The 15,741-nt window shown below is 38.9% G+C and overlaps 1 protein-coding gene across 9 annotated transcripts in view; it reads right to left on the bottom strand.

Moving 5' to 3' along the window:
* Positions 1 to 1,159: 1,159 nt before the first annotated feature.
* Positions 1,160 to 15,741, bottom strand: part of runx1t1 (RUNX1 partner transcriptional co-repressor 1) — a 102,032-nt gene continuing 87,450 nt past the window's right edge. For 5 of the 9 annotated variants that reach the window (XM_044138517.1, XM_044138515.1, XM_044138514.1 and 2 more), the window contains 5 exons: positions 13,521 to 13,618; positions 11,220 to 11,415; positions 10,701 to 10,769; positions 7,300 to 7,490; positions 1,160 to 6,111 (listed from right to left, as the gene is read on the bottom strand). In XM_044138517.1, the coding sequence (XP_043994452.1) occupies positions 5,776 to 6,111; positions 7,300 to 7,490; positions 10,701 to 10,769; positions 11,220 to 11,415; positions 13,521 to 13,618 (890 nt within the window). In that variant the 3' untranslated portion in view covers positions 1,160 to 5,775. The remainder of the gene's footprint in view (positions 6,112 to 7,299; positions 7,491 to 10,700; positions 10,770 to 11,219; positions 11,416 to 13,520; positions 13,619 to 15,741) is intronic. The other 4 variants (XM_044138513.1, XM_044138519.1, XM_044138512.1 and 1 more) reach the window with 3 other exon arrangements.

Here is a 15,741-nt window from a genome sequence, read left to right as displayed (position 1 = left end):
GTGAAGCATTCAAATAATGGAGACAGCTGTTTTTCTCTGTTTGAGAAAATCCATTTTGTATTATCAGCTTCATACAGCTCGCCCACCCTCTCTTCAAACTAGCGCTTAATTCAAGTCGGTGTCTGCTTCTGCCTCGCTTGATAAGAGGAAGAGAGAGAGAGTGAAAAAAAAAGGTAGAGCAAAAAGAAGATGAGGATGAGAAGGGAAAAAAAAAGAAGAGTCTTGGTCACAATGAACTTTATGCAGAAGAATGTGGCAGGAATATCACAGCAGTCCAACTCATCCCTTTGGAGCTTTATCAGCTACGAAGTGGCTCAACACAGAGATAAGGATAGGGAGGGAGGTCATATACGGGGCTGCGCTTCCAGAGCCGACGAGCCGCTTTGTGCCTCGAAAAGCCAGCTGCTGATCCCAGCTCTTTGAGCTCCATTACAATCTTGTTTGGCATGAAAAAAAAAGGGTTAGTCAGGAGGTTAATTGTTCTGGTCCCAGAGCAACACATAACTAGCTCCATCAAAGGCTCATATCTGCATATCTGCACTGTTTTGTTGCCATGTGTCACGTTTTAATTGTAACTGTAACTTTTGTCAATTTAGTTAAGAAGCTGAACTCGTTTTTCAGAATGTTTTAGTAAGCGAAAAAAAAAATTCAGCTCATTTTCATACCATACAGTCGATGTGCTGTACAGTATATTATTACAAGGTCAGGGCTCCCTTTGCATGAATTACCGCATTCAGAAGGTTAGGTGTCTACATGGGTGTGTGTACAACCGAAGACGCACTAAAAAGGTTAAGAACATCAAATCTTTGAGGGTTGTTTAATTCACACTTTTTTATCTTTCATCTCGTTTTGTTGATTTAAAGGGATAATTTAGATGTGTTGGAATTACAACTACATAAAAAAGGTCAGTATCTGTAGTGAACAGTCCAATTCAGTTAAACTGATTATTTTGTATTGCAGAGTTAAGCTAATGGCTAAAGGAGAGAGAGCGCGAATGCTACTGCACGTTAAGATACTAAATGCTGATAATCTATCCGTAGAACCATGCTTATAAAAATATTAGTAAACATTTTAAACACTGAAATGTTTTAATGCTGTTTTGATTGTGTTAATATCATCAGAGCAAAATGCAATCAGAGAACACAAAAGAAGTCTCAAGTCCATGGGCAAGAATGAACATATTTATTACACCGTAAAGAGAACAACAATACCAGAATTATACTGCAAAGTTTCACAGACTGACAGACCATAGTTTACAGTCCAAAAAAATGAAAAGAATCAAAATTGATAAATCAAAAGAATGAAATCAACAAGAAACCACAGTTCTGACATAGTAGACTGGAAAGCTCTCTAGAAGACTCTGACTCTAAGTGGTTTAAAAACCGCCGCGTGTCAGCCTACCACTAACCTGTGGTTTTTATATCTTAATAAAGTATTGCACAACGACTTCAAATTATTTGAACTTTTTTTTTTTCCCTTTTTACATTTTGCCAACAGACCAGAAAAGCCCTCCCGTCCCCTTGAAGTTCAACTCAATGCCTCTGGTTAATGCTACGCAGCCTCTGCATCGTTCCTGCATTTCCTAATATCTAGGAAGTTTAAATAATAGGCAAGTCCAAATCAATGGCGTTCATTTTTTTATTTTAGTTTTGATTTATTAATTTTTCCCTTTTTTTTTTGTCACAAGATTTGCCTTTTGTATATATTCCCCGGCTGAAGTCGACCAGCACATCTGCATGTCTTCACAACAGACAAAAGGAGAAAAGAGGGACGAAAAGAAGAACAAGAGAGACAATTTCTCCTCTGTGATCTTACTTTATATATCATAAACATAAGAAACAACAATTTTCTTTAAAATTTGCACACACTTTTAGATTTGTTCAAACATTTCAAACTCTTGGTGTACTCAAAGGCTTAAAGGAACATAACAAAAGCTTTTTTTTTTTTCCTTTTTTTTTTTCTTTTACTTATTTCTATTCATTTATGTTTCATTTATTTATGAGGTCTGCATTGTTACCAAGTAGTGATATGGTTTTGCAGCTGTATGAGCTTCGACTTTGGGTTAATTTTTTTTCCTGTTCTCTTGTGTCCATTTGGTTTAGACTAGACCAGTATCAGTGCCACAACTGATGCTCTTATCGTGCTCTGAGAGGTAGAGTGAGACAAACTTGTTTGCCACATAGAAATTTGTAGCAAAGCACAGCTAGAGAAGGGAAAACAGGTAAAATAGAGCTTCTCAAAGAATTGTTGACTACGAGTTTAGCTTCTTTTTTCTTTTTTTTATTTCTTTGTCTTTTTACTCAGATTTTGCCCTGATAGAAGAATGAACATGTTCGTCATTTGTTGTAATGTTTTCCAACAGCTTGGCTGTCTTGTCACAGCTTCTGAGAAGTCGGGACTTGGACACCGTTTTGGGCTACGTGACCCTTCGAATTCGAGAGTGCAGGTGTTTAAGTTGACTTGCGGAAAGAAACAAGAAACTCTGGAGGGAGCAAAGTGCCCCAAAACATTTGTGTGGGCCTCCACTTGTCTCTTGAGGTCAGAATTTTTTCTCTTTTTTTTTTTTTTTTTTTTGTAGCATGCTTCTGTATAGCACCAAGGTGTTTTGGGGTGAGGAACCTTTGAGTATGTCAGGGTAAGTGCTCTTCTAATGCAAGTGGGAGGTTTGTTTTACTTGTATTGAACATTTACAACAAAGTGTCGTCGTTTTAATCCCGTATTTGGAATAAACTACTCGGGGAGGAAAATGCAAATGGTAGTGGTCCAAAAGTCAAGCTTTACTTTCATATTGTCAAAACTGAAAACAAATTAAAGCCGACAAGGACACTAGATCTAGAGATGCACCGGAAAACTGTCAGATAATCAACTCAGTAGGTCCTGATGGGTAAATAAAAAAAAAAAAGATCTCTTTCTTGATCCCTGAATGCACCAAATAGAAGTACTATCAGGTTGTGCAGCAGAAAAAAAACTCTCTTCAGTGAAGATGTTGTTACTGAGAAAAAAAAAGACTCAAAAATACTTATTTTCTATGACTGGTAAAAGTATGAAAAGTTAGTTTAGATTTAGCGCTATATAAGTTGCTGAATATAGCTTAAATATGAAATCTGTAACCACTTAATTTTTGCTTTACTATTCAGAGACAACATTGATATCGCCTTAAATAAATGATTACTGGCTTGTCATGACAGACAAAATTTTAAATGTTGCCTGTGCTGTAGTTACTAAAGAGAGACTGGAATCGACTAAAATTGATATTTAAACAACAAAGCTGGGAGCGACTGGAGAAACTGGCCGTTCTGGTCGGTGCATCTCTAACATGAAATGAAAAATTAATCTTGATTCTTCAACAAAATGTTTACAATGTCACATTCTGTATTATTGCTCCTGGTAAATAGTAAAAGATTTTGTTGTGTTTCCTCCTTTTTTTTCTCTCATTATGGGTTACAGTCGAGATCCACAAAGGCTTAAAAGGAAATTAATTTGTGATATTGAAATAACACATAAGTGGACGAACCTCCTTTTAAAACATGTTTACATCAGGATTTTGGTCCTTGGTGTCAGTCTTTGGCTGTTTTTGGTGTTTCATGTTGAACTTGTGTAGTAATACTGTGTGCGTGTATGCGTGTGTAGGCGTGTGTGTGTGTGTGTGTGTGAGACCTGGTGCTTTGCAGTGTTAAAGCTCTGAATCGAAGTCTACACCTCTGCATTTGGAAAATCACTTTGTTAGAGTACTTTTTTTTTGTATTTTGTCATTTTTTTGGTGGTTTTGCGTTTTCTCTAAAAAACAAATATTTAACAAATCTTCAGTAATGTACATGCACAGCGTGTAGCTATTTAAATAAAAACATTTTGGGTGCTATTCTTAGAATGTTAAATAGGAAACAAAATGAGTTCGATGTGTTTATGTGTTAAAACTGCATCAATTCAACATAATGTAAAAAAAAGAGTGATGATGCCGATACAGATTACAAAATTTCTGATGAATTATGGCTCCAACATGTTGAAAAGAAGCATGCCAAAAGAATTTCCATGACAGTGCAAATACATATATGTACAGTGCCGTGAAAAGGTGCTTGTCCTGTAACAGATTTCTCCCGTTTCTGCTTTTTTGTTTCCTAAATATTTTAGATCATGATCAGACAATGATATCCTGAGTAAATACAAAAATGCCATTTAAAAAAAAAAAAAAAAAAAAAAAATCTAAATTCAATCTCTTTAGCCATGATCAAGGATGATTTCTGCCAGACAGGGAATCACTTAAATGGTACCTGTCTGACAACACGGAGTAGGCTAAAAAAAAAAAATCTCAAAACGCAATCCATTCTGATCTTAACATTTAGGTGTAACAAAAAAATAAACAAAAGGCTGAAGAAATCTGAAGGGGGCAAATACTTTTTCCCAGCATTGTATGTCCCTTGTACAAAACATTTAGCTTAGCATTCCACGCAACATGCTAGTTCTCAGACAAGATCTGGGTCAAAATTAAGTAGCAGCTCTGAGATATAATATTGTGTCTTTTCTTAGAGGGAGGGGGGGAAAAAATTCATGAAGCTACAAAGAATCTACCATCTACACACAGAATAGAAAAGCAGCTTAAAAAAAAGGTAACACTTCTTTTTTTTTATATCTCTTTTTGCTCTAGCTAGAGATGGAATTATGACGAGTTTGCACTGTGACTTTTTTCCCCAGGTACTATGCATTGTCACAAGTGTCCAACACAGATTCAATAAATAACCATTAGTGACGCCACAGGACAGGAAGCTTAACAGCGTGACATCTACAGAAAATGAATAAGAAGCATGGAGAAAAGTTGAGAGAGGAGGAGCACGTCTGCACACTGTTGGGTTTCCAGGTCTGAGCCGCCCAGCGGCTGCCATCGAAGATGTCCGACAGTCTCGCAGGCAAGATGATAACCTCATTTTCTGCTTGTTAAAGAGCTTTTGTAACCGGGCGGCGGGCGGGCGTGCACGCGCGATGTTTCGTAGTACATCCCGTGTGTGAGTGTGTGTGCGCTGCGGGCAAAGTTTTTGCATTATGTCCAAGAAGTCTTCCTTTCACGTCCTTCGGGGGGGGGACTCGGATTTGGATTTCACAGCCCACTGACCTGGATATTACGACAAGTGAGAGGGAAATAATGCCGCCTGAACAGCTGGCTCGACTTGCAATCTGCTGCACATCTGCCCATTTCTTGGCGGCTGGGTCTGCAAGCCAGAGGTCCAGTCCATCCCCTTATTTATTCATCAGCCTGTATTAAAATCTAATCTCTTCCTTTGCTGTAAGCATTGACCACTTTGGTCATTCTGCTCTGCATGTAAAGTTAACTTAGGTGTAAGGTCTGGAACCGAGAGGAAATAAAGCTTAAATGAAGCATTAAAAATAAAACATTTGTAAAGGGGAGGTCTTGAGTTCCTCCTACCAGTCTTTTCATATTTACAAGGGAAAGTAAGATAAGCTACAATGACGACACTGACAACGACAGATACGACAAACAACAAGAGTAAAGAAGTGTAGCGATAAAAGGATGTCAATTTTAAATTCATTCATTCAAAACAAAGAATATCTTTGTGTTTCCTTAAAGTCATGGCAAGTCAATATGACCTGATTATGGACCTCGTCTTCCTCCTCCGTCAACCACGTTGCAAGTCAGACAGAAGCACCGCTGTCCGTGTCCACCAGTCGTGTTTTCTCAGAATCTTTGCAAGGCAATGTCAAGATGAGGACAAGTCATGCTGTTTGTGGGTTTTAAGAACCGACTGAAGGACAGGGGAAGCTTTCCTAGCGAGGTGTGCTGTCGAGGGCAGAGGAGGACGGGGTGCCGGGGGTGGACGAGCGCGGGGTGGCGGCAGGCGGGGTTGCAGCCGGACTTCCGGTGCCGCTGCTTGGAGTGCAGGCTGACGAGCTGATGGGAGCTGGAGTCTCTGAGCCCGGAGCTCCTCCTTGCTGCTGGCTGGACTGCTGCTGCTGCTGCTGCTGCTGCTGGGCCTGGAGGGTCTGACCGCAGACATGATGATGCTTCTCCCAGTCCTTGTGCTGGCAGAAGGAGCCGCAGTAACGCGCCGTGTTGCAGCCGCTGCACGTCTCACTGGCCTTACGACCACAGTTCCAGCAGCTCTGATGGACATACGGAGAAGGAAAAAAAAAAGACACATTAGTGGAACTGTAGGTTCATAATCCCTCAGATATTTGTGTGTTTGTGCAGCAAATATATCTAGTTACTGTTTTGAACATTTTGTATGGTTTTAATTTCTCAAAAAAAAAAAAACATAAAATAAAAAATATGGGTGACGTTTCACCTTCCAGTATGATGGCAACCCCAAACATACAACTGGAGGAAGAGAGGAATGTTGTATATCAATGTATATTCATGTGTTAGAAGGGTCTAGTCAAAGTCCGGACCTATATGCATTGGAATTTGTGGCAAGACTTGGAAGCTGGTCTTCATAGAAACCCTTCATCCAATCTAAGTGGTCTTAATCCATTCTGCAGCACTAACTTTTTATAAAATGCAAACTCAGGAGTGGGTCACACATCAGCTTTCTGTTTGTTAAAGGTTTTGAAAACACAACACAACACGAGCAAACCCCAAAAGGGAGATTTGGGAAAGCAAAATTACAATAAAAACAACAAAACTAACAAACTGTGGTTTGTGCAACTATATATAATAAAACAGGCCTATGAGCTTATATGTACAAGACAGCAAAAGCAGATTTAAAGTCTTTTCTTTCGACACAAAGACCTCCTAGATGTCTTGAAAGCTTTTCAGGGTTGCTGTACATCCACTGGAAACGGGAGAGCAGAGTTACAGGCAGCCTCTAAAAGTTCTCCCCCGAGACGCTTCTCTTTCACAAGCATCACTCCGCCAATTAATGTCAGATGTGAGCCATATTTCCCTCTCACTTAACTGATTAAAACCTCAAGGTCTCCAGTGGTCATTAGCAAACGAGGGCCGCTTTCCTTACTCCCTCTCAGCTGAATTACAAACAACGTCCTTTACATTCTGGCTAGTGCGTGTGAAACATAGAAGACGGAGGGGAAATTAAAGCAGCAGATGCCTGTATTTGACTCTCCCACAATATCCTGACTGAAAAGAAGAACATCTAAAGCAGGGCATATTTGACCTTTTGCAAAAGATGTTTCATCAGATTCTCCTAAAGCAATCATGCAGATTATTTTTTCCCCTTGTATACAAGAAAGTCCCAGTAGCCATCTTATTTGAAAGCCTCTAAAACAGAAATGCATCGAGATAGAATTCGACGCCGTATCCAGAAGCACCAGACAGAACCAAAAGGTTACAGATACCTCGCTGGAGTCCTCCTGCTGGTTGATAATGGAGAGTGCGTCCTCGGCTGCCTGACGTTTGGCCTCAGCCACCGTGCGCTCCATCTTCGCCCGCTCGGTGCTGATCATCTCGTGAGCCTTTCGCTCGGCCTCCGACACGGCCTTCTGCAGCTCAGACATGGCCTGCCGCTTGACCTCGTTCACCGCCTCTTCTGGAAGGAGTTTGTAAACAGTGAATTTCATGCGTTTCCTCACACTGTGTTTGGAGTTTGGCTTTAAGAATGAGGGAGTCAGACAATGGAAGTTCAAATTTTAGAATGTTGCCTACGAAATATTTCCTCTCGTCAATCTAGAAGTCGCCTGGAAGACGTAATTGCCGTTCAGTGTTCATTCAGAGTGTAGAAATGTAGGGTTTAAATTTTAGCAGGATTATTTCAAACCTAAACCAATTTAGAACCCCCCCACACCCACAAACAAAGTCCTAAAAATTAGATACCGCTTCTCATTTTTTCTTTTCTTTTAGTGTTTAGGGTTGAGGTAGTTTTAAATCTTGTACATCCCACTGTAAAAATGTAAATGTGTGGGGTTTGGTAAACTTCACGGAGACTCTGGGATGAGACGTTTCATCAGATATTTGGAAAATTTACGATGCCCGTTTCTCATCAGGGGAGGTGGTAACGTTGCTTAAGAGTCCATGAGATCATCACAAATAAAAATGGAAAAAAAATCCATGCAGCACAATAAATCCCCACTGGCCAAGCTCAGTCACATTAAAGAATGGATCATTTTTTCCTCAAGGGTTCATCTTTACTGACAGCACCAAATATATGTTGAATAAATCTACAGCAAATTTTCTTGTATCACACTCTATAGCCTCTATATCTGTAATTAATATCAGGCCACTTTCTTCTGTAATTTTCATCAATGTTTTTTTTATTAAATTGATGATGGATATCTTATTCAGAAAACAAACTAAACATGTATCTTTTATATTTAGGTGAGAAAAAAACAAAAAAACATACCAAAGTCAAAAGGACAAGCCATTTTATTCCAGATAATAACTCAGTGCTTTCAAGCTTTCCCAGTGTGTTATTTTACATTTGTTTAGAGCAAAGAATGACCTTGAGTGTGGATATTAAACGACAGAATCCTGTCAAAGCAAAAGGAGGGCTTTTTGTGTTTGTTCCCGTCATGCCTGTAACTTGACTAATTGTGTATGCAAATAGGCCAATTTACATTTAAATTATGCATTTCCATTGTGATCCCAGAGGCCCACGCGGTGAGGGGAAGTGGGTGGGAGAAGTGGTAGGAAACCGTGCAAGGTGCTTGAATATTTATCGCTAACTGTAAACATTTGCCTGTTTCAAACAGATGTATTCACGGCTGCTCGCCATTGTATTAAAAATTCTTTCTTTTTTTTTTTTTTTTTGCAATCCTCTCTGGGTTACATTTATATCAGTTTCTCTTCAAAAAAAGGGTCAGTGACGAAGAGCAAGCCCTGTTTTTTTTTTTTTCAATAGACCCCAAAATACAAACAGTTTTATATCTTATTAAATGGTTGAGTTGCCTTATTTGAACACGTTACAGATGTATTCTACGTGCAAAATGTTGTCGATATGAGACAAAATGCACACATTTCTAAATACATTTTTCTCCAATCTGATTGAAGAAAACATTTAAACCAGGGTGGTTTTGTCTTTAACCTACTGTGCTGACTGAAGTCATAAATATTTCTCTGGCGCCTAGAGATATAAGCCTTGTGCATTGAATCGTGATTACACGCCGAATGCCTGAGATGGAAGATCGATCAAAGCTGGAGAGGGAAACGGAGAGAACTGGAGAGCAGTGGGAGCTCCAACGGTGTTACTCAATTCAATTTAAATGCATATTACTTGTTCTGAGTATCACACACATCATGCATGGTCAAGCAAGGGGGGCAATTTCTTTTCTCCAACAACTTTAAAAGGCACATATAATCTATCACTGACGCTGAATACAGAGTGGACTCCTTACAGTTCTTCAAGGCAGCCATGCCAGTGAGTATATACACTCATAAGCTTCGATTAGATACACCTTTATTACTTGTTTTTTTTTTTTTTCTCCACTGTCTGACACAGTTTTCAATTAGGTTTCCATTAGGTGAAATAAAGAAAAGGTTCTTGTAACGGTTCTTCTCCTCATCCTGCCATTGGGGATCATTTCTGTGTCAGTTTTACAAGAAATAATGACACCATAAACTCCTCTTCACAACGCAACTTAATGGGATCTTATACTCCTACAGACTCATTGGCTCTTAATCAGCATCACCAGTTCAATTGCTGGCTTTCAAATACCAAATCGACCAATCACGTGCAAGCAATTCAAGGCATATGGGCAGCTGGGTGTGGTTGAAAAATGATCTGCTGAAATTCAAACTGAGAATCGGAATGAGGAAGAAATGGGTTTAAGTGAATTCTGAACAGACAGACATGGTCTGACAAACTGAGAAACTGTTGAAAAAAAATCCAAGAAGAAAATCCAACACAAGTGGCTTGAACAGAGTTCAAAGTTCAGAGTTCAAAGGAGAATAAGCAGGCTGTTTCAGGATGATAGAAAGGCAACAGGAGCTCAAATAACAAATCATTCCCACAGGTCTGTCAAAACCTTTCTTTGAGCAAAGAACATGTTGGACCTTGAAGCAGATGGACTACAGCAGCTGAAAACCACACTGGTTGATATTACGACTCACTGAAGTACCATAAAGACTGTCAGTTAAACAAGCAGTCAAAGTCCAAAATATACTAACCTTACAGAATGTATTTCTATACATATTTGGTGGTTCCATACTAAATATCTACCTTAGGTATTCCAAGAACTTAAAACTTAAGAGTAATAACAATAAAATGTTTAATCGCTCCCTATTTTATGCGTCTCTGTTGACCTAAATCTGAATGTTTTGCTCATTTTAAGAGTAAAACTTCAGAAACCGTTGTGCATGTAATCTAATCAAAGATGTAGTTGTCTTGGTCAACCTTTATTATCACACTGGCACCAGATTTAAAACAAACAATGACAAGATAGCAGACTGACAATATCATATCAAATTCCCTAACCGAGTTGCTGAACATTACAGTGATGGGTGAGCATTACCCTTTCTGATTGACTCCACCATCCACAAAGTCTGGTGAATCCAAAATTAGGAGAAATAGGAAACTTTTAAACCAACACACATTATAAATGCCCCTTTAAGAATAAAGGAATTGTGCTCAACTTGCACTGAAGGGGTACGCAACATTTATTTTAGAGTGTTTCCAGGTCTGCATTGACGTTTAAAACAGCTCGTTTCATCAACCTACATTCACTCTCCATCGTAGTGGAAAAAATACAGCCTTGATTTGATCAAAGTCGAGCAGTGAAGAGTTAAGCATGGAAGTGGTGCTCACCAGCTTTTTTCCAGATCTCTTCTGGGACATAACTAGACACGGGCCGGTGCAGAAGCTCCCTGTGAATTTCTGCAGAGGAAACAAAGAAGATGAATCACATACTGTGAAAAGATTGTCCAGCAAACAATGTGATTTTTTATTATTTTTTTTGTACTCCGACACTTTTTACTGTTTATTTAAGTGAACCATTACATAATTATACTCTGGAAAAACAGTTGTACAGTACCAAGCACATTTATTTGTACCTCTAAAGATGTGGAAGAACAAATACCACCTTACTATCCTTCTCACTATGCACATTGGCAAGGTTAAATAAAAATGCAAACAAAAGAGAACAAACTTAGTGGTGAAAACATTGAATTTAAAATAAAACAATGGTAAACTGAAGCAGAATCTAAAAACATTTGCATTAAAGCAACAAAAACATGCTTTGAATTTAAAGCCCACAGAATGGGATCCTTTAGAGGCTCTGTTCTGTAAAAGCTTTGGAACCTGTGATATATATATATATTTTTTTACCTGATGTTGCATTTTCCTGTGCTGCAGGGCTCTGCTGCCTCGACTGCCCGCTAGACGCCCCCTTCTTCAGCTCCTCGGCGTCGCTGTAACGCCTAATCCAATAGTTGAGCTCCTCGCGGTCGGCCTCCTGGCACCTCCGCAGCACCGTCAGCGAGCGCCTCGTTTTCTCCACCATGTCCATGATGCAGTTCAGCAGCTGGGCAGGACAAAAGACAAGACAAAGCGCTGGGTTAACACATAGAAACAAAGGGATGGTTCATTTAAATTCAGCTGAGGTGCAATTTTGGAAAGGTGTATCGTTACGTTTTATTGTCAACTATTTAGTTTTATTTTTTATTTTTTCACTTCAGCTGCCCGTGACGTATTTATGTTTGCTTTATGACACCGGCTTGTTCAGTCACCAGTAAATAAATCAAAATCTTAACAGTTATTATATTTAAAACGGTGATACGTAAGCAGAAAGCTTCTACAAGAACTACAGTGACTTTCAAACCTTTTCACACCCCTTATATTTCGACATTTTTACCATGTTAAGAACAAAAAGATCAATATATTTCTTTTAGATTTTAACTCAACTCAATTGAATATATACTATCAAGGCACTTTACAAAAACAAGTCATTTAAATCCATTCATACTTACATTTCAGTTGATGGTAGTCAAAAAGTGTGGAAAATTCAGTTCATTATTCAAATTCATTTAAAAGATTTTCTACCTAATTAAACCCAGTAGATTGCATCAAGCAGAAATCCCTCATATTAAGCATGGAGAGGAAAAGCTTCCCTTAAACAGGAAGAAACCTCCAGCAGAACCTGGATTAAAAAACACAAACATAGGGGATATTTCTAAAAGAGAATTGAAGCGTGCATGATGAACTAATTGTTTACTATTAGAGTGGTTTGCATTGGTATTCAGCCTTCCAGAGTCAAGTAAACACCTTTAGCTGAAAATCTTTTGTGGTGTATTCACATTCTCGCAGCTTTTTAAAGGTAGAGACTGAGATGTTTGTCCATTTAGCTTTTCATAACAACCCAAGCTCAGTCAGCTGGATGAAGAACAGTTCTGAACATTAAGTTTCAAGTCCTGCCACAGATTCTCAGTTGGATTCAGGTCTAGACTTTGACTGGACCTTAACACATCCGTATATCTGGATCGAAGTCCTTCCATTGCCCATCCGACATTGTGTTTTTATGCTTGATGTCCTGCTGGACGGTGCTGCCTCCTCTGACAGGTCAACTTCAAGAACTGAACTGAAATTAGTCGTGTTCTCCTCCCCATCACCTCTAATCAGCTTCCCTGCTGAACTAAAAACAAAACCCCACAACTCCCTACGGCCACCGCCATGTTTCTCTGTTGGGAGTGTGTATTCAGGTTGACATTCACTGCTGGTTTTCAACCTCAGCTTTTCACATGTAGGCCAAACGTACCGTGTTGGTCTCCTCTGATCAGAGCGCTGACTTTCACATGTTTGCTGTGCCCCTACAAGGCTTGCAGCAAACTGCCACTTTCTTTATACCACACTTTTATTAAAGCCAGATGTGTGGAGTGCACCACTAATAGTAGTCCCGTTGTAAGCCTCTCCTTCCTGATAAGGGATATCTGCAACTCTATCAGAGTTGCACCTTAAGACTTTCAGCTTTTACCTTGATTAAGGCTCTTCTCACCTGGCCTGTCAGTTTAGATGTACGGCCATATACACATTACCTCTCAAGACTTTCAAGACTTGAGATATTGCTCTATAATCTATTTCATAAGGTGTAACGAGTAATGAAATTACACATGGTCACTATTTACTGCCTATCTGAACAGCTTGGGTTAGTCTGTCACATGAAATCTGTGATAGTAATGTAACGAAAATGTGAAAAAGCATAGAGAGTATCAACACCTCTGCAAAACATCACATTAATAATGAGGAGTGTCAGCATATTTCCATTTTGTGCTGGTTTCACTGCTAGAAAATAAACAAATGCCATAAAATATAAACAATGCACAATATCTACCAGCTACAAAAATGTAATGCGAGTCTGAACATACCTGCAAAATAAATAATTTATGTTACTGTTAGCAAAATAAATAAATAACTAAATAAAGATTCATAACTCCTATCTTCAGCAGACCAGACATTATTAACCTATTTTTTTACTTGGTAATATTTTTAAGAATAAACAAGGCACAACAAACACATTAATAATAATATAGCTCTCTGAGCTGCAGCCCAGAGGGATAAATGTTTTTACAACGACATGACAAACACTGTCAAATGTTACTTACAAAGAAAGAATAGTAATAAAAATGTTATTACTTTTCTTACATGGTCAAGGTGCTTCCACTCCTCAGCCCATTCTCTGTCTGTCAGTCTGTGGTCGATCACCTCTTCCTGCCTGCTCCCTGCATGCATACCTGCAGTAAAAAAAGGGTCAAAAACAAATGGGAAACACAGAGGAAAAGAGTCAGTACAACAGAGAGCAACAATTGATATAACGTTACTTCATCATTCTCCTTCTATCATTTCTCTATTTTCCATTTCGTCCCTCTTTTATGCCCCCCTCTCTGCATCCATTTTTCCCTCACTGCCCTCTTTTCTCTGCGGCCTCCATATCTCTCCAGCGCCCTGAGGGCAAATGACTGAACTTCTCGTCCAGTTAACATCCATCACCGGGTGAGACATGGTAAATGTCTCTCCTATATTTAGAAAGGAGCCCTTACAGCTTCATCACAACTTGGCATATGCAGAAAAATGTCTCTCATATTAAAACACAATGTTAAAATGTGGCAATAGTGGCCGCAGCACCAGGTTTTGTTCTCCAGTAGACATAAACTGGGTTTTTCTGGGAAGCAGGAATAACAGTCTTTCATCTGAGCAATAGAGGCAGTTTTAACACCGAGACTAGTTGTAGCCCTTCATTAAACAGTAACATGATATCTCTGACCACACGACTAAAAAGCATGTGATTCTGAAGAATGAAGTCTAAACAGTGCAAAAATACCAGGAAACCACAAGCAGGACTTAAAGAGGAAGCACAGTCTGAACGCTGAAGTCAATTTTACATCCACTCTTCTGTTGTTGTTGTTGCTAGAGACGTGTCAAAATGCTTGAAATTACGTGTAATCTTTTTTGTAATTACATGGCTAAGAAAGAGGCTTTACTTAATGTACAGAGACAGTAGAACAAACTCATTCTAGAAAATCAGTGATGACAATTCTTCTGCATAAATTAGAGTTTATAAACATATAATCCTGGACAGAAAGGCTGTTGATGTGTCCTTAGACACCTGCCAAGGTTTATGCTTTTAAGTCATATTTTTCCCAGTTTTAGCTTGTATGAAGAAAATGTCTTCATTATGTTATTTTTATTCATATCCTACTTCTTATTTGAATAAGAAGTAGGACAGATGGGGCATCAGAGGACTGTCAGTCATTAACTTCCACTAAGATTTAGTTAAACAGCCCTAAACCACGGCTTCCTAGCTCTAATAATCAAAACTTCTAGAGATTTCTCTTTTGTCATAAATCAGATTTAAATCACCAGGAGGAATCTGCAGAGCATGATGGGATGCTAAGAAATAAGCACAGTCATTTCACTTAAGCAGAGACACTCCTATTGCATACATGACAGTAAAACCCCGAGGACCAGGTTTCACAATAAATGGTCTCTGACTTAGTGAAATAGTACATTGATTGTTCCAAATTACCTTTATTTTAATCAGGTAAAAAAAATAAATAAAAGTAAAATTAAAAAAAACCCTTTTACAAAGCTCAGTAAAAGGTTTCCTAATTAGAGAAGAAAATGTTGCACAAATGGCTTTTCAAAGCAACACAAAGCATGCTGCGTAAGGCTGTGAGAAACTTTAAAGCACAAAAACAAGAGGTAGTTTTTAAAATTACTTTGATCAGCATTCGTTATTTCTTTTGCGTCGAGTCTAAAAATGTTCAGATGTCGAAATTCAATTACAGTTTTTTGTTCCACATCTGAGATGATAAGCTGAGTCGACGGGGCACAAGAAAACAAGATGAGACGTGGATGAGGACAGACTCTGGTTTATCTTTGTGTCCTTTATGCAGTGGATGTGGCTGCAGATCAAATCCATATGTATTCAACAAGTGGTAGCAGAATAGCGTCGACAGAATAAAGTGAATTCCTAATACAGATTAAGCTACACAGTTTGACCTCATGCTTTTTGGGCATTTTTTGATCCGTATGCAACGTTTTGCAATAATCATTTCCTATGTGTTTCTATGCATAGTTTCCATAAAAATGAATATGAATATGCTACTGAGCAGGAGCTGCACTCCATGCGGACATTTACAGAAACAGGGATGTGCATGACGGCCCAATAAGCTCCCTACTGACAGTCTGCAGATGGACGCCTCTGTCTTGAGAGGCACAGGTAAAAACCAGGTGTAAGGGATGGCTTGTTTGGTACCAACCTGTTTGCAGTGTTGGTCAGATAATAAATGACCATTTATTCACACATTTTGACACCACCTATCCTGGAAAAAGGAAAAGAACGACCCGACGCTAA

This window comes from Gambusia affinis, linkage group LG14 (genome assembly GCF_019740435.1).
Source record: "Gambusia affinis linkage group LG14, SWU_Gaff_1.0, whole genome shotgun sequence".
In the NCBI taxonomy this organism is placed as follows: Eukaryota; Metazoa; Chordata; class Actinopteri; order Cyprinodontiformes; family Poeciliidae; genus Gambusia; species Gambusia affinis.
Note: the sequence above shows the minus strand (reverse complement) of the source record. Positions and strands in the feature narration are given on the sequence as shown.